Source organism: Amborella trichopoda, chromosome 11 (genome assembly GCF_054954075.1).
Source record: "Amborella trichopoda isolate Santa Cruz 75 chromosome 11, AtrichopodaSantaCruz75HAP2 v2.0, whole genome shotgun sequence".
Taxonomy (NCBI): domain Eukaryota; kingdom Viridiplantae; phylum Streptophyta; class Magnoliopsida; order Amborellales; family Amborellaceae; genus Amborella; species Amborella trichopoda.
The window spans coordinates 4,249,447-4,272,434 of NC_142346.1; the positions used below are offsets into that span (position 1 = coordinate 4,249,447).

Sequence of the window (22,988 nt, forward strand, 5' to 3'; positions counted from 1 at the left end):
AATTAAGCCGATTCTTCGTTATCTCAATAGTATATAATCTTATGGTATAAAAATCCTATCTGCTAGTTCCCTTGAGTTATACACATTCTCTAATGCTGACTAGGATGGGTATTCAAACATTGCCATTTAACCACTTGTTTTTGCACCTATTTGGATTCCAACTGTATATTTTGGAGTGCTAAAAAACAGTCAACTATAGCTCATTCAAGCGTTGAAGCCAAATACCGATTTATGACATCTACTGCTGTAAAATTAACATGGATTTCTTTTATTTTTCAAGACATTGGGGTGCCACTTTCTCAAGCACCAACATTTTTTTGTAATAATATTAGTGCTCTATATATGACAGTTAATCCTATATTTCATGCTAGGACAAAACACATTGTGTTAGATTGCTATTTTGTGTGTGAAAAGGACGCTCTTGGATACTTGTCACTCAGTTTGTATCTTCGTGTAATCAAATAGCTGATATCTTCACCAAGCCAATGTCCCGAGATGTTTTTCAAGATCTTACTTCAAACTCGAACTTCAGATGCCTCCTCAGACGAGTTTGCGGGGAGTAATAAAAACAAAATTCAAGAATCTTAATTTTGGAAAGGCAACAATAGACTATTTCCTATTGAGAGAATGTAACAAGATAAAAAATTGTATATTGCATGTCACAAGATAAAATATTATATATTACACCATTGTATTGCCATCATATAAAAACTAAAAAAACCACCACAAATTAAGTGTGTTTCACGACCACAAAATTGGTTTCGAAGTCTGCAAACTATGTTTCACAATCACAACTGGAAAAGGGACTAAGCCTTTCCTGTCTTCCATTCTGAGGATAACATCTCAATGGCCCCTGCCTGACATGGCTTATTGCAATTTGATGGAAAATTGATTCCTCTTGGTAGCCCTACAACAGTATAAACAAAAGTTAGAAACAAAATTTGACAGATAAAGATGGCCAAACCTTTCTTTGATTGGAGAAAGTTAATGATCAATTCTATAAAAAAACGATACTTCATAATTTTTCCTAATTTCTATTCTCCTAGGGATCTAAGGAATCAACAAATACCGCTTTACGTTCGACCAATGGTTTAAAAAACGGATCGGTGACCCGGATAGGGCTTCCAAAAAACCGATCCGAATCGAGAATCGAGTGAATCGGTCAGAATAAAGCTTAAAAAAAATCCGAAAAAAATATTGTTTTTTAGGAATTCAATAAGAAATGAGGGTACTCCATTAAGAATTTTCATGTTTTTGAATGAATATGCGAATATTGATATGTTCTTTCCCTTTCAGCATTTAATTTACATCACACAAAAAGATAAATATAGAATTATCATGGAATAAGTATATCAACATACATGGACTACAATAAAACATAAAATTAGTAACATATGATCTAAAAATAAAATGATAGACGACGTTATTGTTCTTCTTGGTCACGTTGGTGCCATTGATTGAATTTGTTTAACAATTCATTGATTTGATCTAAAAACGAATCATTGATATTAGCAGACGTCTGACTATTCCCAAATCCCTGAGTGTTAGTGTTTTGTTGTGTTCCCAATCTAAAATCCCCGAAAATTGTCCATCCTTCATGCTCACCTGCATTGTTGCTGTTGGGACTCGATATGTGAATAATATGGCTGGGATAGGGTGGCCGCAGAATCATCATCTCTCTCATTTTCTCTTTGAATAATATGGATTAAAAAATAATAATAACAAATTTTCAAAAAAATCGATCATAGATAAAAAAAAAAAAAATCACAAATTTCCAAAAAATTCTATCATGGATTACAAAAAAAAATTCGATCATGGATTAAAAAAAAAAAATCACAAAGTTTCAAAAAATTCTATCATGGATTACAAAAAAAAATTCGATCATGGATTAAAAAAAAAGAATCACAAATTTTCAAAAAATTCAATCATGGATTACAAAAAATTCGATCATGGATTACATAAAATTCGATCATGGATTACAAAAAAAACAAACAAAAAAAAACAAAAAATTCAATCGTGGATTACAAAAAAAGAAAAGAACAATTCGATCATGGATTACAAAAAAATTCAATCATGGATTACAAAAAACTCTATCATGGGTTACAAAAAAACAAAAAACAACAAATTCGACCATGGATTACAAAAAAAAAACAAACATTTCGATCATGTATTACAAAACATTCGATCATGGATTACAAAAAATTCTATCATGGGTTACAAAAAAAAAAAAAAAACAAAAAATTTGATCATGGATTACAAGAAAAAAAAACAAACATTTCGATCATGGATTACAAAAAATTCGATCATGGATTACAAAATATTCTATCATGGGTTACAAAAAAAAAAAAAAAAAAAAAAATTTGATCATGGATTACAAAAAAAAACAAAAAACAATTCGATCATGGATTACAAAAAAATCGATCAAGTATTACAAAAAAATCTATCATGGATTACAAAAAAAAAAAAAAAAAAAAAAAAAAAAAAAAAAAAAAAAAAAAAAAAAAAAAAAAAAAAAAAAAAAAAAAAAAAAAAAAAAAAAAAAAAAATAATAATAATAATAATAATAATAATAAGTTCCGTACGGAACTCGCAGATTCACTGTACGGACTCGCCGATTCCGTACATTGAATCGGCGAAGTCACTGTACAGAATCGTTTGGTTCTCTCAAGAACCGGACGATCCCGTTTTTTTCGCCGATTAGATCTGTCCATGACGATTCCCGAGTCGAATCGGGCGAGTCCGGTTTGACTCGGCGTTTTTTTAAACACTGCTTTCAACAATGTGTCCGACAATGTGTCCATCAATATTGAGGATGTTAATCTCTCCAGAAATCCTTTTGCTTGAATAAAGCTAAATCCTTACTGGAACCAGTAAAATCTTAAAGAGTATTTCAAATTGAAGACATAAAGCAAACTAACGCCCCCAAACAAACTAAATCATGTAAACTAACGCCCCCAATAATCCATTAGAGAGAATCATAGCATCACACAGAGAGAGAACTTTGATTGAAAATCGTGAACACTAAAAGCTTTTCAGTCAGGAGAAATTTTTTCAAACAAACTGAATATGCCATCACTTCGTTTCTTTTTAGTTGAAGATATTGCTAGCTATGTTCAAAGACCAGGTCGAGTTACTCAATCTCGGCTAGGTGCTGAGCTGAGTATGGTTTGTGTGCAAACCTTACGGTACTCGGATGGGTGATGTATAAACTTGGTAGAGTATTGTGTGACCTGGCCGAGTACTTGAGAATTCGGCTTAGTGATGCCATTTGGAGGAATCAGTCCTAGTAGAATCAATTCCCCTAATTATTTTGCTTTGTAGTTTTACAGAGCAACTTTTACGGCATAATGCTGTAAAATTTGCTTGTCTTGATGCATAATTGATGAAAATAAATATTTTATGGGCTACATAATGCCCTATTCTTAATCCAATCCATCAAGCTTTGCTCAATTGAATCAATGAGTTGTCATTCGCATTTTTTCCTCTTTTTTAATGGAAAAGTAATTTTTTTTTTATCTATGCAGCCAATCCTTTCTTGTCTACCTCATTTTTTATTCAAATTCCTTGAACCATGGTTCTAACATGATTCAACCCTCTACAAGATCACCAACCTAATTTGTTGGATCAAAGCCTAGATTTTTATTTTTTATTTTCCAAAATGCTGATCCCAGCCAAGGAATTGATAGATATGGCCCGAAATTTCTCGGTTTTTGGGAAAAGAAAGTTCCTTTTTAAAACCTACTAAATCCATTAATCTTTTGATTTCTGGTTCGTTTTGAACCAAATTCCTTGAAATTTGGTTCGAGTTGAACTTGATTCAACCCTCTATAGGATCCCCAAACTAATCTGTTGGATCAAAGCTATAGATTTGGCCTGAACTTTCTTGGTTTTAGGAGAAAACACAACTTTCTTTTTTGTCAAACCCTACCAGATCCGCCAATCTTTCAAGTTCTTCCTCAATCCATATATGTTGAAATTTGGTTATAGTTGAATGTGATTAAACCCTCTCCAAGTTCCCCAAACTAATTTATTGGAAAATTGATAGATTTGGCTTGAAAATTTTCCATCTAAAGTGAAAAAATACCTTTTTTAAACCTACATAATCCATGAATATCTTAATTTCTCCCTCATTTTTAATCCAATTTTCTTGAAATTTGGTTCCATATGATCGTGATTCAACCCTCTACATGAACCCCATACTAATTTGCTCAGTCAAAGCTTGGAAATTGAGATATTTGGCCCAAAAAATCTTGGTTTTTGAGGGAAAGTTTTTGGATTTTCCAATATCCAAAGTTTCAAACCCTGATTCCTTAGGATCCATAAACAATATTGGGAAAAAGACGTATACCTCCCTCTCTAGAATTGTAATCCCAATTAAACTTGGGTCCATAAGAAGCCTATGGACCCTGCCAAGTAAAAATAGAGGACATTCAACCCCCTCCCTACTTTTTTTGAGGATGAGGAGACCAATGCTCACCTCTTCATCCATTGCAAGGTAGCCTCGTCTATAGGGGCTGACATCCAGTTATTCCCATAGCAGTGGGTGGCTCCACCTGATGTTCCTCATCTCATCAGGTCTACCTTCTCAACCCCCTGGCCTAAGGCCGGCACCCTGCTTTTGCAGGCCAATCTGGACTGAGAGAAATACCTGAATGTTTCGAAGCCAGACATCTCCGGTGAATGCATTACTAGAAAAGATCAGAGAAGCAGTCATCTTCTGGGCCACTCACCACAAATAGTTCAAAAACCTTTGCCACTCTGACTTTCTCCACCGCTGGACTCCCATTCGCTCCTTCGAAACCCAGAGGCCACCACGCTCTTCCCGTTGGAGACCACCCGAAGAGGGCCACATCAAGCTTAACTTCGATGGGTGTTCTCTCAGAAACCTAGGCCATGCAGGCATAGGTGGCTTGTTCCACGACCACAACAGCAATACCCTTTGCTCCTTTTCTATTCCCACTGGTGTCTCTGATTCAACAATTGCAGAGGCTTCTACTCTCCGGTAAGGCCTCAGGAAGTTAGACACTAGCTGGGGGCATTATGTAACCGTTGAAGGCGACTCTTACAGTGTTATAGCCTGGGCCTCAGGCACTGCCCCCTGGCCTTGGAGGCTTGACAACATATTTGAAGAAATCTGTCAACTCACAAGGAATCTACAAATCTCATGGAATCATGTTTGGAGAGAAGCAAATAGTGTGGCTGATTCCCTAGCAAAGGCAGCTGCAACCTTGTCACAAGCCACCTTAGGGAACCTATACACCCTTGGTTTTGTACAGGGCTTTGTGGTTGCTTATTTTTTGGGCGGAACCCATCTGTGGGTATCCTGCCCCCCCCGCTCCTCTCACATTCTGTACTCACTTTCTGTTCAATACAGTCAACATATTAAAAAAAAAAAGTTTCATTTTGTGTTTCAATGTTAGTTTGTGATTTATGTTGCCATGCTTGTGTTTTATATTAACATTGTAGGCATGCTTTTCTTTAACCCGAAATATTATTAATTGGGTCAAAGCTGACATATGAGATCATAGAAGGGACGAGGTACTGTATTGAGAGACTAGAGCATGTGCGCATGCCCAAATTCATGCCATGAGACAGGTAAACATTTATCTATAAGTTTTAGTTGCCAAACAATATTGTTATTTACTTTTTTGTTTTATGTAAATTAAGTACGTGGAATTTACTTTTTTAGCTCTCTATGTATATGGATGCACAAAAGGATTTTGGCAGTAACATGGTTTGGAAGAACTCGAGGAGAACTAGAGCCAAGTTAGCTAACAAACTTCATGAGTCAGTATTTCCTAACAGAACTAGTACATGTGGTTTTACTTCTAATCTTTAATTGACTAATTACTCTTATTTCTTGTCAGTGAAATGGTGGGAGTAATATAGAAATCAAATCTGCACTTACAAAAATTAAAATCAAGACCCTAAGCCAAACCTGTTTCGTTACAGTGTGAGAGAAATTGGAGTGTGTTCCATATTCCAAGGAGGAATAAGCTAAAGATAAGAGAGGTTGCACATGAAAATGTATGTCAACTACAACCTTAACTTTAGGAAGAGGCAGATAAGGAGGGCAGCTAGTTGTTATAAACCAATCAACCTCAACTAAATATTCTATGAGAACCCTACAGAGGGATGGGTGGTTGAGTTGGAGGAGCTAGTAGTACCATGAGCCACCGAGAAAAAGAGGTTAAAAATGAGTCTGATGACCTCAAACTTTTGGTGGGGGGCAATCAAGAGGATGTGCAGGAGGCATAGGTGGAGGGATGTGAGGAGGAAGATGATGGGACCTCTAAGGAGGCCTAAGGTTGTCAGCTACAGTGTGAGTGAGTGTGTGTGGGGGGGAGGAGGGGGGGAGAGATTTGAGAGAGAGATAGGGAGAGAGAGAGAGAGCACGATAGCCATTGTCACTAGAGTTCAATTGGTGGGTGACGTAGTGAACACCTGTGTCAGCAATGTAGCCAACAACGTAGCGAGCTACCTAGCGAAGGAGTTGAGGAGCATAGCCTAGATGGTGTGGGAGAGATCCTTGGTTGAGGTAGAGGTGAGCATGAGAGAGGGATGAATCTTTATGACTATGGCTTAGGGGACAATTTAATTGACATTCTAGACTGGAAGGGAGGCATAGCTAGGATAAGGACTGCTCCCTGTATCTCACAATTATTTGGTGGCACGGACGCTTACCCTGATAATGAGAACCAAGAATACCCTCATCTCCACTGACACTTCTACATCTATGGTCATTCTTATATCTTGTTGAACTGGAGTAATATATGTGGGATGAGCATGTATTTCATAGACATCATGCACTTTATGAGTTTGTATTTCACAATTTCTATTTCAGATACATCATGTACACACTTTTTTGTGTAATTTTCCTATTTTCATATTAATTTTGCTTGATTATTTAAAACTTTCGATCATAAATTTTTGGATTTTTTGGGGAATTTTCCCTAGTTCCTTGTGTGTTCCTTGACCCCCTAGGCAGAACTCGGGTGAGTCCACTCGAACTCGGCCGCGTAGGGCCCAAGTCCTAAGCCCGAGAAGAGTTTTAAAGCTTTGATTACAAGTTTCAAAACATATCGACAATATTGTCCAAGCTTTGATACCTAACTCACCCACCAAAATACCAGCAGGAGAAAAGAAAGACAAAGATAATGCATGCATACCTCAACAAAAATGAGAAACTTGTGACCCTCTATGCCTATTCTATCCAGTGCTTCCATCTAGAGTAAGCAACACCTTGTACAAGTCAGGGCGTCGGTCCCTGAACACACCCCAACTATGTCTCTTGGACTTGATCTTATCAAGATTGAACTCAGCCACAAGAATGGCTTCATCTTTGGCATTAGCTTGAGCCACTATTTCTCCTGTTGGACCTGTTCAAATATATAGTAAGGACTACATAAAGAATGACAAACTGTTTGTATGTATGTATCGCATACATGTGTGAAGTATATATGTACGCAACATGTGATAAAGTACATGCTTATCTGAAAAAGAAAAAAACAAAAAACATAAGACTGTTCCCATCCATGTCACATACCTGCAATGAATGAATTGCCATAGAATGTAATTTCAGTCTTTCCATGCTCTGTTTCGATAACCTCCTTTCCTATCCGATTAGAAGCTAAGAGAGGTACCTGCCACATTTTAAGGAGACTTAATCTAATGTAAATGTACTTACACATACAAACATCTATACATGCAAGCATACGTACATGAAATACACATACACAGCCAAATACCATTGATTTCCTATATCCTTGAGTGGAATACTTCTCTCACCACATTGGCTCCAGCATGGCCTTGCATTACTCGCTTCCAATGTTCACATGAATCAAGGCCTTCATCCTGAGGTTCAGATCCAATAGCAGTTGGGTAAAACAATATTTCAGCACCCTGTAGCACCATCGCTCTTGCTGCCTCCGGGAACCATTGATCCCAACAGATGGCTGCAAATACATAGAGATTCTTAGTTTCATCAATAAGGGCAGTGCATAGTTCAGGGTATGTGTTACTAAATGTTCAACTATTCGGAGAAGTTGTCTTGGACACACCTGAGTAACTTGGGCTCGGCTGGTTGCCTTGCCTGAGTCAAACCTCCCCCCTCCCCCCCTTCATCAATAGAGGGCAGTACATATTTTTTCTGTTTTTCTATATTTTCTCATTTTATGAGAAACTAATCTTTAAACAATAAATTTATTTTTAACCTTTTGAAAACTTCTTCCATCTTTGACATACATTTTCTATTTTTTACCCTTTTCTTTGTCTTTTCCTGATTTAACAGGTTTTTCAAGATTTTTCCTTGATTTTTATTTTCTTAACCAGTTTTTAGCTCAGTGGGAGCTCGGGCGAGTCAACACGGACTCGCCCGAGTAACTGGTCCAGCTCAGTGACCAAGTTCTGCAGCTAGAGCTGAGAGAAAAACTTGGTTTCTAGACAACCTGTGTGTGTGTGTGTGTGTGAGAGAGAGAGAGAGAGAGAGAGAGAGAGAGAGAGAAGAGAGAATTGGCTACCGAGATCAAGTTTTTGAACAAGGATGCATGTGCATGTGTGGGTGGTTGTGTTTGTGAGTATGTTGGCTACAGAGATCGAGTTTTTGAACAATGATGTGTGTGTGCGCGTGCATACCAGATTTATATGATTACTACAACCAAAAATTCACCAAGCTACTCACCAACTCCAATCTTTGCGAACTTTGTTTGAAAGACCTGAGTTTCCAAAATGTCAGACACTGAATTAAAAATCTTTAACAAATAACTAATAACACTAAAGTGGCTGATTGAAGAATGAAGACCTATGTGAATACAGAATTCAGCTTATGCTACCCAGAACTGCATCACACCTTGAAGCCAGTGTCCCCCGGATTGAAGTAGAATTTTTCTTGATAGCCTGCACAATAAAAATAAATTTTATAAACAAGACCATGATGGGCTATGGATGAAGCTATTGGGAGGGATGAGTGATCTTGCCTGGTCCATCTGGAATATGTGACTTCCTATAGAGCCCTAAATCTGTTCCATCCGCATCTATAATAGCAATAGAATTGTAATGAGCATTATTTGCCTCCTCAAAGAAACTCACAGGAATAACAACAGCCAACTCTTTTGCAAGATTCTGCATCCTGCCCAGATGATTCAAAACATAAAAGAATTAGATATCAGCATTGCAGAACTGAACACTTCCAGCACAACATGTATATGGTTTGCTTTTTCTTTCCTGGTTTTTGTTGGTGGACCAATTGACAACATTGTTTGAACACCCTTTTTACCTCAGAACTGTAGGGTGCCCCTTGTATGGTTTCGCTCGTTTAAAGAAATCCTCTCTCTGGGCCTGACAGAAATAATACCCCTCAAAAAGTTCCTGCATGCCAAAGCAAGAGTAGAATTTGAGACAATGCAGGAGGAGCACCAGAAGTGCCAGAAATATGAACAAACAATTAAAAGCCACCATCTGATCTTAAACCAAGATGACCTGAACATGCATGAGAAGACTAGAGGTGCAAAACGCTAAAAGATATAAAAGCATTACAAGAATTCAGAATGACAAGTATCACAGATGACTTTTAAATCGGAAGTTCTCTAGCCTCTCATTTCCACTATCATAATTCTCTATTCCCACATTAAGTATATCTATTTTGAAGTAGCTTTTTTTTCTTTTATAGGTATACAGCAGTCCTAGAAGAGAGATTTTGACCAGTTTGAACCCAAGCTCGTTACTTTTTGATAAACTATGATTCTTTGACTACTGAATTGACTGGCTGAGCTTGATAATAGAAGGTGAATCTCGAAATGTCATTACTTGGATCAAAGGACCTCTCCCTGCCCATGGAGACTAGAGTACCTTCTAGAAAAATCAGTGATCTCCGTCTCAATCTTCAGGTGTCGTCTAGGCACATCAGGAGAGAAGTAACACTCTAGCTGATGCAGTACCGAAAGAAGGGGCCTTCAACACACTAGTCTAGTGGTCATACATCCATCCATCCATCCTTCCTAACCCTTTTACCCTCCTTACATGAGTTCATTTTGTATAGACCAAACATATGTCTTCTGTACATTCTTTTTTTGAATTTTTTGCATCACACACAGCTCAACTGTAAATTTCTGAGATACAATGAATGCAACAAAGTTATTTATCATAAAAAAAAAAGGATGACTGCCAGCAGTTTGCCACCCAAAATCTGTTGCAGGTAAAGAATAATTAGCAACTATGAATAGCCAAGACAAGAACTGGATCTCAAAACTAGGGGAACCATAATCAAGGATGAAGTGAATCATGAGACAAGAAAGTTTATAGTACAGAACGAAATTGTCCTATGAATAAAGAAAAATTCCCAAAACACTAGGTCCCAGCTTTAAATCAACAATGATGTCCCATCTTCTAAAATAACTAAGCAATTGGCTACCCAAAATTGGCATATAATGTTATGCATTCATAGAGTTCAAAATTAAAAAAATGCATCAAGTTTTCCCTTTTCAAGTAAAGACACAAAATAACCATAATTCCCATAAAATAAGTGACATTGAAAATGTAAGTTTCACACAAATATTTGCATTACGTCACATAAGAATGAGATCTCATACCTGAATAAGAATAATATTTGCTCCTTTCTTATGGGCAGCTCTAACCAACCTGCATTTGAAAGGAATCTCAGTCCTAGCATCTTATCATATGGATGGGATATTAGAGAGAAAGAAAGCAAGGCATTTGACATGAGTAATGTTCATCACTAATTGCATAAGACATTTAACACAAGTATTGGTCCTCATCATCCACTTAGGCATCTATAAACTCCTGGATTTCTCTTTTCATTTTATTAGTAGGCTTCATATTGAAACTTACAAGAGTGATACACAATAAGGTTATCAAGTGGTAAGCCAACCTTTTGTCCTTCAGTCTTAGAGAAATGTCAGTATATTTTTTTCCCTAACTGGATCAGGGGCGCTCTAAGAGAAAATTCATCTGAGATATTATTTAAATTTTTTTTTTTCTTTTATAACATCAATATAGTATTATAGTGGATATTTGGGGTTTTACATTTTGAGAAAAAAAATCACCCCTCCAAGTCACTTTTGGGAGTGTCAATAAGACAACATTGGGCCTCTTCTAAAATCGCAATTTCAAATAGGGGTATTCAAAATTCTATATAAATTTTACTCTCAATCTCTCCTTAGAATCCCACTTCTCTCTTTTGGTAAAAACCTCTCTCCTATCTCATCATCATCATCACACGAACCTTATCCCAACTATTTGGGAGAAGCAACACGAATCTTGCTCCGCCATTCTGCTTTAAACTTAGTCAGACCATAATCCACCAAATACTTTCCCACTACTTCCATCGATGTCCTCTGGGGCCTTCCTAGTGCCTATTTAGAGCCTTCCACTTGAACCTCCGATCGAAGTTTAAAATATCCTCTATACTCTCTTATCTCTTCTCTCTATCATAAACTTAGAGGATCTCCCTATATTCTCCTTTTTCTCTGATATGCACTAGAGGACATCTCTTTTAAGTCTCATTGCTAGCAAACACTTCTCTAAGACCACATACACTCTCTAAAAGCTCCTATCTCTCTACTGAACACTAGAATCTCTCTATATCTGAAAGCTACTTTCTCTCTCTAGTAAACTCTAATATGGGTGATTTAATCACCTGTATTTCATCTTTAGAACCTTAAATACAAAAATGGATGATTTAATTACCCGTATTTCATCTTTAGAAGCTTAAAGACAACTAATTGTGATGGAAATACTGGTATTCAAATTATGGGTATTTCACTAGTTGTGCAAGCATGAAAGGCGGCCATTGACCATGAGTGTTACCACTACCCAAATTTCATTCTAATAGCCGTGGTTCTCTTTGTTTTATTTTTTTAAGGTATTCAAAAGAGAGGCAATATTATCTTAGTGCCCTCTCAAATGGCTAGGTGGAAGGGGAATATCTTTTTGAAAAAAGTTAAACCTCAAATATCCGTTGTCATAGAAAAAGCATTTCAGATGGTTTTTCTCTAGAAAGCCCTTGGATAAATATATATGTAAAACAGATTCCAAACTGTCTTTTCGACACATTAGCTGAGGTTTCATGCCTTACAACCCACCCATAAACTAAGATGTACAATGAACTCTTCCCAAAGTGGATTTGTCACATGAATTTCACAAATTTTGGTCTTAATGTTGCTACCCATTGTAGGAAGTCAGTAGGGGGCTTCAGCACCGGTGAAAATTCATAGCATGAAATGCTCATCTTTGTACAACATGAAAGGAGTGAGACATTGATCATATAAGCATCACATCACTAGAACACCTGATGTGGTACACATGAACTCCATGCGCAATTGAAGGAACATTAAATCATCTGACAAGCAGTAAACTCCATATCTTCATGGCCTATTAGTTCTCCAAAAAACATTAGAAAATCATATAATTGTATCTCCTACATAAAACCATCCTTTCAACAAGATATTCAAAAGAAAAATGAACGTTGTATTAAATATTCACACCCATCAAAGAAATCCAATTGCCTAAAAATGCCAAATTCACTATGTTTCCCCTAACACCCCCAAATAAGAAGGACTATATTGTTGCCCATTAACAATGTTATGCATATTTAAATTAATACAAATTCGCAAATTCCAACGAATTTAAGAGCTCACAAAATAAACTCCATATGAATTGCATTGATTTTAAATATTCACAACACTGTTAATGGGCAACGATTTATTCCTTGCTATTAAGAGTATTGGAGGAAAACTTCCAACCAATTTAAGTGCTCACAATACAAACTTCATGTGCTTGCCTTAAAGAACAATCTTTGATTAAATTCTGTTGATATAAAAAAGAAAAAAACAATCTATGATGAGTACCTAAGATAATGATAAAACTGCTACATTACTGTTTTTCTGTAAATTCATGGAGTGAAGATAGATATTTATTATTTTGAAGAATTATGTAGGGCATGACGTTTTAGTGCAACCCATCACCCCAACATATTGCTCGTCTTCTTGCTGCCCCATTTTATACAAAAAATTCAGCAAGAACAAACTATCATCAAGATAAAAAACAGGATTTCTGAAGCAATAAAAAACAAAACAAAAAATCATCAAGAATAAAATGCCTTTTTCTATAATTTCCCAAACTGCAATATTTAGGACATCAGCAATTGAATAAACATCACAATTTCATTCATTAACAAGGCTATGCAGTGTTTCTCTTCCCAATCATTTGTTATCGATGATACAAAAACCTGAAGAAAGGATATGTAGAAGTTTTCCCAATCACTAGTATCAATCACACAAAGACTAACAAAGAAGAAAAAAGCACAACAAAAATCATATGAACCTGAGTACCTTTCTGCTTTGTCAACATTTGCAGAGACATCATCTGAGCACGCAAATTGCAGAACCGAAACCACCACCATTCGATCCCCCATATCCACCACTAAAAAAGATTCCTAATAAATACAATGATGATAGGACAATCACAAATAAAAAATGAGACAAATAATATTTAGGTTTTTAGTTCCAAACTAAAAAAATACAGAATATTAAAAAAAAATAAAAATTGATGAAGTAGAACATCTAAAAGATGCTATCTTGCCCCTAATTTTTTGCAGTAAACTAGATATTTGTTGGTACCTTTGTGTTAAAAGAGCCAAATAATCCACAAAAATAATCACAACACAGTGAAAAAAATAAAAATAAATAAATACAATATGAACGCACGATTCATAGTAAAAAGACCAAAAATGCAGAAAATTTCAAGAAAAAAGAAGAAGAAACTTGACAATCAAACCAATGAATGATTCTTCAATCAAATGAGCAAACTAAACTAAATTTGACCCTGTTAAGAAACTAGACAACAAACCTATGAATGCTAAACTTGAACTTGTTAGAGTTGGGAGCATTAATATACTCTCAAATCTCTTTAACAGAAAAAACCTATTAGATGCGGGTATTATCTACGGAGAAACCAACTGTAAGAGCAAAACCCTGTTAAATTTCTAGAGAGAGAAAATTGAAAGCTCCAACCACAACGTCCACCAAAATCATCTCAAAGTTGTAGAGAGAGACTAAAACCCATATGAAGATTCAACAGCATCCAGAGACACCGCAAAAAGGGGCTGAGCAAAACCAGTATCAGAATTCTAGAGAGAGAAACAAAGAGACGAAGACCAAGAGAGATGGATGAGCGTACCTGGTATCTTTCTGTAGAGAGCCAGAGAGCAGGGTTCCTTGATGGTGAGAGAGAGCGGAGGCAGAGTTTCTATCACTGGCGGTAGAAAGGGGGAGGCGGAGAGCTCCAGCGGCGGGGTTAATACCCCATGAACTTTCCCAGATAATCGTCCCCATGCGCTGCAAGTTTCTGCATTTTTACTCTTTTTTTACTGTTTCCAAACGGTAAATAAAAATTACAGTACGGAGAAAGTACGAGATTTTCACAAGTTTTCTCCATTATCAAACGCACCAAAAAAGTGTAAGACACCCTGGCGTGAGAGCCGAAAAAGTGTTTCGGACCGCATGCACTCCAAAAAATGTAAAGCATCCGTCGCAAGTAGGTGTTCCAGGAATTATAATTATTACTTTTTTAAAAATTTACTTTTTTTTTTTCTTATTTACTATCTCTATATTAAAGATTACTTGTTTTTAAAAATTAAGATAAAAAATTTATCTAAAAAATAGATCTATTAATAGACCTATATTTCTATATATATATATATATAAAAGCTTGGCCGCATAGAAACCGGGTCCATACTAAAGGCTTAAAAGAGATTTGAGAGAGAATAGAGAAGTGAAAGTCTCATATGTGGAAGAAGTATTCACAAACTTGGCCGTCGGTCAAACCAAAACTTAAGCGATATAGATTTGGCCGTTTTGGTGGACCGGCCGAACATTTAATTTTTTTAAAAAATATAAAATTTCAAAAAATAAGAGATTTATTTATTATGTGTTTTTTAATATTTTTTTATCATTTTGACCAAGATTGAAAAGTATTTTGGTCATAAATACTTATTTTTATGTTTTCTCATCTTTTTTTTAAAAAATTGAAAATACTTCTGTACATAAATTGATTTTTTTAATTCTATTTTTTCGCTACTTTTCAACTTCATTTAAACATGCTTTGTTTAATCATGCTGTAAATATATTTATCATTTTTTTGGATTATATATATATATATAATAATACTTTTTGGATCGACTGGGATCTACCTAGTGAGGCCGGTTGAACTGACCGGTTTACCGATTACTCCCCTTGATCAGTTTCTGCGGCAAGTTTTCGAACACTAGTGGATTCATCCACTACTCGAGGAGTGAAAGTCTCATCTATAGATTCATCCACCGCTTCACGATGGGTCGCCGGATCAATGATCTAGATGGGTCCGAATCAGCGATCTAAAAAAATATTTAAGAAACTAGTTCGGTTTCATTCGATTCCTAAAGACTCTTGATCGAGATCGCCCACTTTTAACACGCAAATTAAAGTCAAACACCCAATCTTTGGCTTTTCTAGTTCATATAGAGTTCTCCCCTAGTGTCACACTGTATATTTACTTCTCAGATAAGAAGCGTAATAGGATTTTTATAAAACTGCATTTTGAGCATCTAAAGATCCGTGTGTTCAACAATTTCCATTGAATCTTAGGATGTTTTTCCTTTTCTAGACACATATTTTAGGTATAGTTTTTTCTATATATTTTTTTATTATTTTTGAGGTTGTTTACTAAAGGGAAAATACACCCCCCAAATTTGAAGTCCTAAATAGAGTTTTGGGAAAAGTTTCTATATTTTCCCCACACCATAGAAGATATATACTTCCTCCATCAAGCCGTCCAATTTAGATCAAGTGAGCCACTCATTGTTTGATCTAGATTTGACGCCTCATAGAATTTCACTTTTAGTTTTGTTTCTACAAATTGTATGAATGTGAAATTTGGTACGTACCATCTTCTCAATGAGGCGCACTTAAAACAAATATTAAAAATAATTTTTGATAAAAATATAATAACAAAAATACCCCTTGAAAATTTCAGAGGTATTTTGGTCATTTTATTTTATTGAGAATATTTGTTTTTTGTGCTTTACAATTGCCAATTTAAAAGAGGAGTGGATGTCCAAAGTTTGGTATCAATATTTTGTCAAAAAAAATTAAAAATAAAATAGTGTAGAGATGTGACATTGTGATTGGGGCTATTTTAGCCATCCATTCAGAATGGGCGGTTGGATAAGCAGAAGTATATAAATTTTATATTGTAGGGAAATCATAAAAAGCTTGCCCATGAGTTTTACTAGTGTCTCAAGAAACATGGTCCATGTCGGTGATCACCTGACCTTGATCGGCAAATGACTGAGATGGGTCCAAGTATCACTACTGGCTGGTTCCCACCTTAAAAACCTCTTTTTCATTTGCCCTTTGAATTTTCATTTTCTAGGTATATTCCAATGCTTAAAGCTCCCCAACAAGTTTTTTCTCATATTGTTTAAAATTTTTCAAAGTTTGTATATTTTTAATATTTCCTCATTGTTAATCCATATTGATCTAAATCCATCAATCCAATGCAAGATCGGCATGTGGATGATTGCCCCACCAATCCGTTTCTTTAAACACTACTTTTACCATACGCCATTAATGAAAGATATGCTTTCAGAGGAGCATATATTTGATCATCGTTTCAAAAAGCGCTAGGCGGCGATTAGGCAACCGAGGGCTCCAGGCCAGCTAATGCTTAAGCGGGTGCTTAAAACCTGGGTGGCCCAGTAGAAAGAAACAGGTATCTAGTTGTAACAATCCTAAACTTTCAAAAAAAAAAAAAAAAAAAAAAAAAAATTCTTTTAATACATGATGATTCGTTTGAACATGATGGTGTTTAGGGACCATCGCTACTTTTCAAAGCTTTTCGTTTAAAAGCTTTGTGTTTCCTTGCTTTTGCCACGTCCACTAAAGGACGTGGGCTTTAGGTGTTTAAAGCGTAAACTAACGCTCACACCTGTAACGTAATAAAAGCTTGAGGTGTTTAAAGCGTAAACTAACGCTCACACCTGTAATGTAATAAAAAAATAAAATAATATGTTAGTAGAATTTAAATTCAGAGAGGTGAAGACTCCTACCTTAGAAAACTTTTGAGATTTTTTCTCTGGTCGAAACACAGTGAACTCCTCTTTCGAGCCGAATTTTTATCGGAAGCTCCCTCTCAAATATTTGTGCGTAAGTGACATCGTTTTCCTGAAAAATAGTCTGTTTTTAATAAATAGTGATATTTCCGTCTAGGATCTTTATTTTATAAGTTTTGTGTGTAAGTGACCTCATTGTATTGGTGAGATTTTTAGGAAAACTCGATCACCTTCCTCAAATTCAAGATCTCTCATTCGGTTATCGGCATAACTCTTTTGCCGACACTGAGCTGTCCTGAGCCTTTCACGAATTAATGCTATTTTATCTGTAGTTATCTGGACAATTTCTGGCCCCAAAAGCTTTCTTTCACCAACCTCGTCCCAACATATGGGTGACCTGCATTTCCTTCCATACAGGGCTTCATATGGTGCCATCTGAATACTGGCTTGGAAGCTATTATTATAAGCAAACTCAATCAGGGGTAAATGGTCATCCCAGCTTCCTGTAAGGTCAATAACACAGGCCCTCAGCATATCTTCCAAGGTTTGGATGGTCCTCTCCGATTGTCCATCAGTTTGGGGGTGAAAGGCAGTACTAAAGGTGAGTCTCGTCCCCATGGCTGACTGTAGTCTAGCCCAAAATTTAGAAGTAAACCGAGTATCCCTGTCCGATACAATACTGATAGGAACTCCATGCAACCGCACTATTTCCTTAATGTACAACTGAGCCAGTCGATCCAAAGTGTACGCCGTGCGAATCGGTAGAAAGTGGGCAGCTTTGGTCAACCGGTCCACAATGACCCAAATGCTATCATGTCCTGAATTTGTTTTAGGCAAGCCAGAGACAAAATCCATAGAGATGTGCTCCCACTTCAATTCTGGCACGGGTAAAGGCTGCAATAACCCAGCGGGCCTTTGATGTTCAGCTTTTACTTGCTGGCATATTAGGCATTTAGACACAAATAGTGCTACCTCTTTTTTCATATTATTCCACCAAAAGGTTTTCTTCATGTCCTGATACATTTTAATACTTCCGGGATGTATCGTATAATGAGAATGATGTGCTTCTTCTAAGATAGCTTTCTTTACACTCTCATCATGAATTTTAGGCGCGATAAATTTTATGCGCACGTGACCTCATTATCTTGAAAAATAATCTGTTTAATAAAAATTGTGATATTTTATCTATGTTAGAAATTTTGAATGCTGTAAATTATGAAAAATAAATTTATTTATTTTTCTTGTCTATTGTTAGAAATAAATGTGATACTTCTGCTTTTAGTAAAATTGTGATATTTCTTTCTACTGTTTTTGAATATTTAGACATTGTAAAATTCATGTGCAAATGACTGCCTTATTATTTAAAGATTGACATTTTTGCAATTGATTATAGTATTGTTGTGAAATGTTTATTTGTGGATAGATATCCCATAAATTGTGATAATTCCGTATTCTTGAATTTCTATAAGAGTTTTTCTATACATATTAAATTGGCAATTATGCTAGAATGCCTTTACAAACTGCTACCTTTCTAAATTTGAGCCCAAAATATTTGATTGGTTATTTTTGAAATGTTATAGAGAGTGACTGTTATTAATGGTTTAAGTGAAATTCATATTAATGATTTCAGTGATATGTTGAGTACATGATATTGCTGCTTTCGAATGTTTAAAGAGATTTAGAAATAATTTAAGTATGCAAGTGGACTCATCCGGTTCGCCGGTGAGGTATAAGTGGACCTATCCGGTAGGGATTAAGTGGACTCATCCGGTACGCCGGTGAGGTATAAGTGGACCTGCAGGGATTAAGTGGACCTATCTGGGACGCCGATAGGGGTTAAGTGGACCCATCAGGACGCTGATGGGGTATATAGGTGACCTACTTGGGACGCCAGTAGGGTATTTTGTGAAATCCTTTGAATTATACACTGCCGTTAAAAGTGTTATAAGCATTTCAATTACTTGGATTATACTTAATTATGCATTTATTGAAAGTGAAACTGTTGATGCATTTCTGTTAATAGATCTCATTTTGGAAAATATTGATATCTTTCAATCATGATTATTTTTAGGATTATGATGATCACTTACTGAGTAGCCAAACTCATCAAACTATGATAAACATTTTTCAGGATAACTGCGGTTTCATTTGAGTGCATGTCAAGATCAACTTTGGGAAGATATTAAAGTTGTGCTTAAACTTTCTTTTGTTACTTTTTAAAAATTCGCCATTGTAAATTTGTCCTAAAAAGAGATGTATATAGATGTTTTGACTGCCACATCTCAGGAATATCAGTATTGTAAATTCTTGGGGTGTGACACTAGTGTAACAATATAAGTATAATTGTATAACACATAAGAATTAGGGATTTAGGGCACTTCAAATGCATAGTATACAAGTCCACATAGCACGCACTCCTCTATACTCCATAACCGTAAGTCCATATCCAATTATCTAGTCCGATAGTCCACACTCCACAGTCTACACGTAGTTAAAACTTAAAATTTACCAACCAAATTACTAAAGTTACCAAACCAGTTTTTTGTGATTTTTCTCTATCCAAAACAGGTTGTAGTGGGTTTTAGATTTTTCAAACCCATAATTTTTCCCTTGGAACAAAAAATGTCCTTAACAAGGAGCATTTCCGCCCTTGGGTGGGGCGCAGGCCTAGGCGGCCAACCAAGGCTAGGCACCCGCCTAGGTGGGTTCTCGAGTGCCTAGGGATATCCCGCCTAATTTGGCCGCCCCAAACCTTCTGGACCGTCTAGGGGGCCGCCCAGGTGCTGAGTGGTCTGCTTTTTAAATCACTGTATTTGATTGATTTTTCTTCCATTATCCCCTTCCCCCCAATTAAATAGGCCTAGAGTTGTATTATATCTTCTTATCTTTTCAACTAATTGAAAAAATAAAAAGTTTATTTCCACTTCAGTTAACCGCGCAAGATGTTTTTCAAAATATTAGATCTAGTTAATCTTTTACTATGGTTTTTTAAATATTAGCACACATGTGGGAGAGGAGTTATAATCTAACACAATGAGGAAAGAGTAATTTTACCCAACTTCATATAGTTTAAGATGTTTTTTTAAAAACCAAGTCTAGTTAGTCTTTTATTGTGCTTTTTTAAAATATGCATACTATGAGACTGTATATTTTTGGTACAAAGAAGTCACAATCACTTTTAGCCATTAGATGTGAAATTTAAAAAATGAAAGTGTGCCACAACATTCAAGAATTTTTTTCTTTTGCCCTTTGTGCCTAAACAATGACACATCCTTGACCATCCAATTTCAAATATAACGGTTAATAATAATCGTGACTTCTTTGTATCAAAAGTAAATAGCCTTATTATGTACATTTCCTTGATATATCAGGGCACTGGCTTGAAAATCTAATCATATACATGAAGAGGTTGGTGTATTGAAAATCTAATCATATACATGAAGAGGTTGGTGTACTGTGATATCAACATGTTGTCAAAGTAGCTTAGTACCTTTTTGCCTTGAATAATTAGGTTTGGTCGATGTAGGGAATATTAGTCATTAGAAATGTGCAAACTTTCTCTACTTCCCCTATTGTATAAAACTTATATACTTTTCTCTATCCGATCGTCTCTTTTGAATGGACAACTGAGGTGGCTCCAACCAAAATGTCACGCCTTTAGATTATTTTGTTTTTAATATTTTGTTTACATAACATTTTAACACCAAATTTTGGACATTCATTCCTCTTTTAAACTCGCACATGTAAAAAACATAAAAATAATATTCCCAATAAAATAAAATAACTCCTAAAATTTTTAGGGGTATTTTCGTTATTGTATTATATAAAAAATAGTTTTTTAAAAATATTTTTTAAGTGCGCCCCATTAAGATGATGACACATACCGAATTTTATATTCTTATAATTTGTAAAAAAAATTCAAGATAAAATACTCTGAGGTGTCACATCTAGATCAAATGGTCAGTGACTCATTTGATCTAAATTGAACCGCAAGATGGGAGGAAGTATATATCTTCTAAATGGTAGGAGAAGTATAGCAATGTTTCCCATTTGAAATTGGTAACTAGAATTTGGAGTTTTGGAACTTGAAAGTTCTGGGTTCCTCAAAATTGGAATTGTTGATATCTGGAAGTTTTGAAATACTTGTTTCCTAAGAAATTCTTGAATACGGAGATCAGGTTTCATAGTGATCTAACAAAGCTTCAAAGAGATAAGGTTTGCAGCTTCCAAGAGAGAGAGAGGGAGATGGTGTGATTAGAGAGAGAGAGAGAGGGGGAGATGATGTGATTAGAGAGAGAGCATTTAAAGAGATAGGATACGATTAGAGAGAGAAAAATTAGGGAGACAAGGAACTATTAAAGAGAAAGGACTTAAAGAGAGAAAAGGCACAATTAAAGAAAGAAATGAGTTAGAGACAGAAATCATATATTTAGAGAGATAATATAAAAAAAAAGAGCAGATAGAAACGACATAGAAAGTGAAAGAAGCTAGAAAGTGAAAGAAGCTAGAGTGAGAAAGGGCACGACCGAGTTAGATAAAGATAGCATGCTTAGAGAAAGGAGTTAGATAGAGAGGGTTTAGGGAGATAGAGCCTTGCTATAGAGAAAAAAATAGCATTCCAGCAACCCCATTTATTTTTGCAGTCCTTGTTACCAAACATGTAAGTGCTATACTAAAAACCAGCGTTTTAAAAAACGCCTAGTCGAACCGGACTCGCACGGTTCGACTCGGAAATCGTGAAAAGGGACCGGATCGTCCAAAAAATCGGAAATCGTCCGGTTCTAGAGAGAACCGGACGATTCTGTACAGTGAATCGTCGATTCGCTGTACGGAATCGGCGAGTCCGAACAGTGAATCGGCGATTCCGTACGGAATTTTTTTTTTTTTTTTTTTTTTTATAATCCATGATAGATTTTTTTGTAATACTTGATCGATTTTTTTGTAATCCATGATCGAATTGTTTTTGTTTTTTTGTAATCCATGATCAAATTTTTTGTGTTTTTTGTAACCCATAATAGAATTTTTTGTAATCCATGATCGAAATGTTTGTTTTCTTTTCTTGTAATCCATGATCGATTTTTTTGTTTTTTTTGTTTTTTTGTAACCCATGATAGAATTTTTTGTAATCCATGATCGAATGTTTTGTAATACATGATCGAAATGTTTGTTTTTTTTTTGTAATCCATGACCGAAATGTTTGTTTTTTTTTTTGTAATCCATGATTGAATTTTTTGTTTTTTGTTTTTTTTGTAACCCATGATAGAGTTTTTTGTAATTCATGATTGAATTTTTTGTAATCCATGATCGAACTATTTTTTTGTTTTTTTGTAATCCACGATTGATTTTTTTGTTTTTTTTTGTTTGTTTTTTTTGTTTGTTTTTTTTTGTAATCCATGATCGAATTTTATGTAATCCATGATCGAATTTTATGTAATCCATGATTGAATTTTTTGAAAATTTGTGATTTTTTTTGTTTAATCCATGATCGAATTTTTTTTTGTAATCCATGATAGAATTTTTTGAAAATTTGTGATTTTTTTTTTAATCCATGATCGATTTTTTTGAAAATTTGTTTTTTTTTTTTTTTAATCCATATTATTCAAAGAGAAAACGAGAGAGATGATGATTCTGAGGCCACCCTATCCCAGCCATATTATTCACATATCGAGTCCCAACAGCAACAGTGTAGGGATGAGCATGAAATACTGTAAATTAAATGCTGAATGGCGGTTCATGCAGGGAAAGAACATATCAATATTCACATATTCATTCAAAAACATGAAAATTATTAATGGAATACCCTCATTTTTTATTGAATTCCTAAAAAAAAATATTTATAATGAATTTTAATAATTTTTTCGAATTTTTTTTAAGCTTTATTCTG

General features: G+C 35.4%; 1 protein-coding gene across 4 annotated transcripts; it reads right to left on the reverse strand.

Annotated features, from left to right (window-relative positions):
- Positions 1-588: 588 nt before the first annotated feature.
- On the reverse strand, positions 589-14,340 carry NLP1 (nitrilase-like protein 1). 4 transcript variants are annotated; one of them, XR_016043623.1, is made up of 11 exons: positions 14,194-14,340; positions 13,347-13,450; positions 10,587-10,635; positions 9,275-9,366; positions 8,976-9,127; positions 8,849-8,895; positions 8,681-8,714; positions 7,749-7,955; positions 7,547-7,643; positions 7,170-7,379; positions 589-907 (listed from the first exon to the last, which is right to left on the reverse strand). XR_016043623.1 is itself a non-coding variant. In XM_020671743.2 (11 exons), exons 2-10 carry the CDS (start codon positions 13,427-13,429, stop codon positions 7,210-7,212), a joined length of 891 nt encoding a protein of 296 aa, XP_020527402.1. In that variant the 5' UTR covers positions 13,430-13,437; positions 14,194-14,340; the 3' UTR covers positions 589-907; positions 7,170-7,209. The 4 variants fall into 4 exon arrangements, 2 of the variants coding, with proteins under 2 accessions (XP_020527402.1, XP_006851426.1); XR_016043622.1 differs by having other exon boundaries at positions 7,722-7,955; XM_020671743.2 differs by having other exon boundaries at positions 7,789-7,955; positions 13,347-13,437.
- Positions 14,341-22,988: the final 8,648 nt, after the last annotated feature.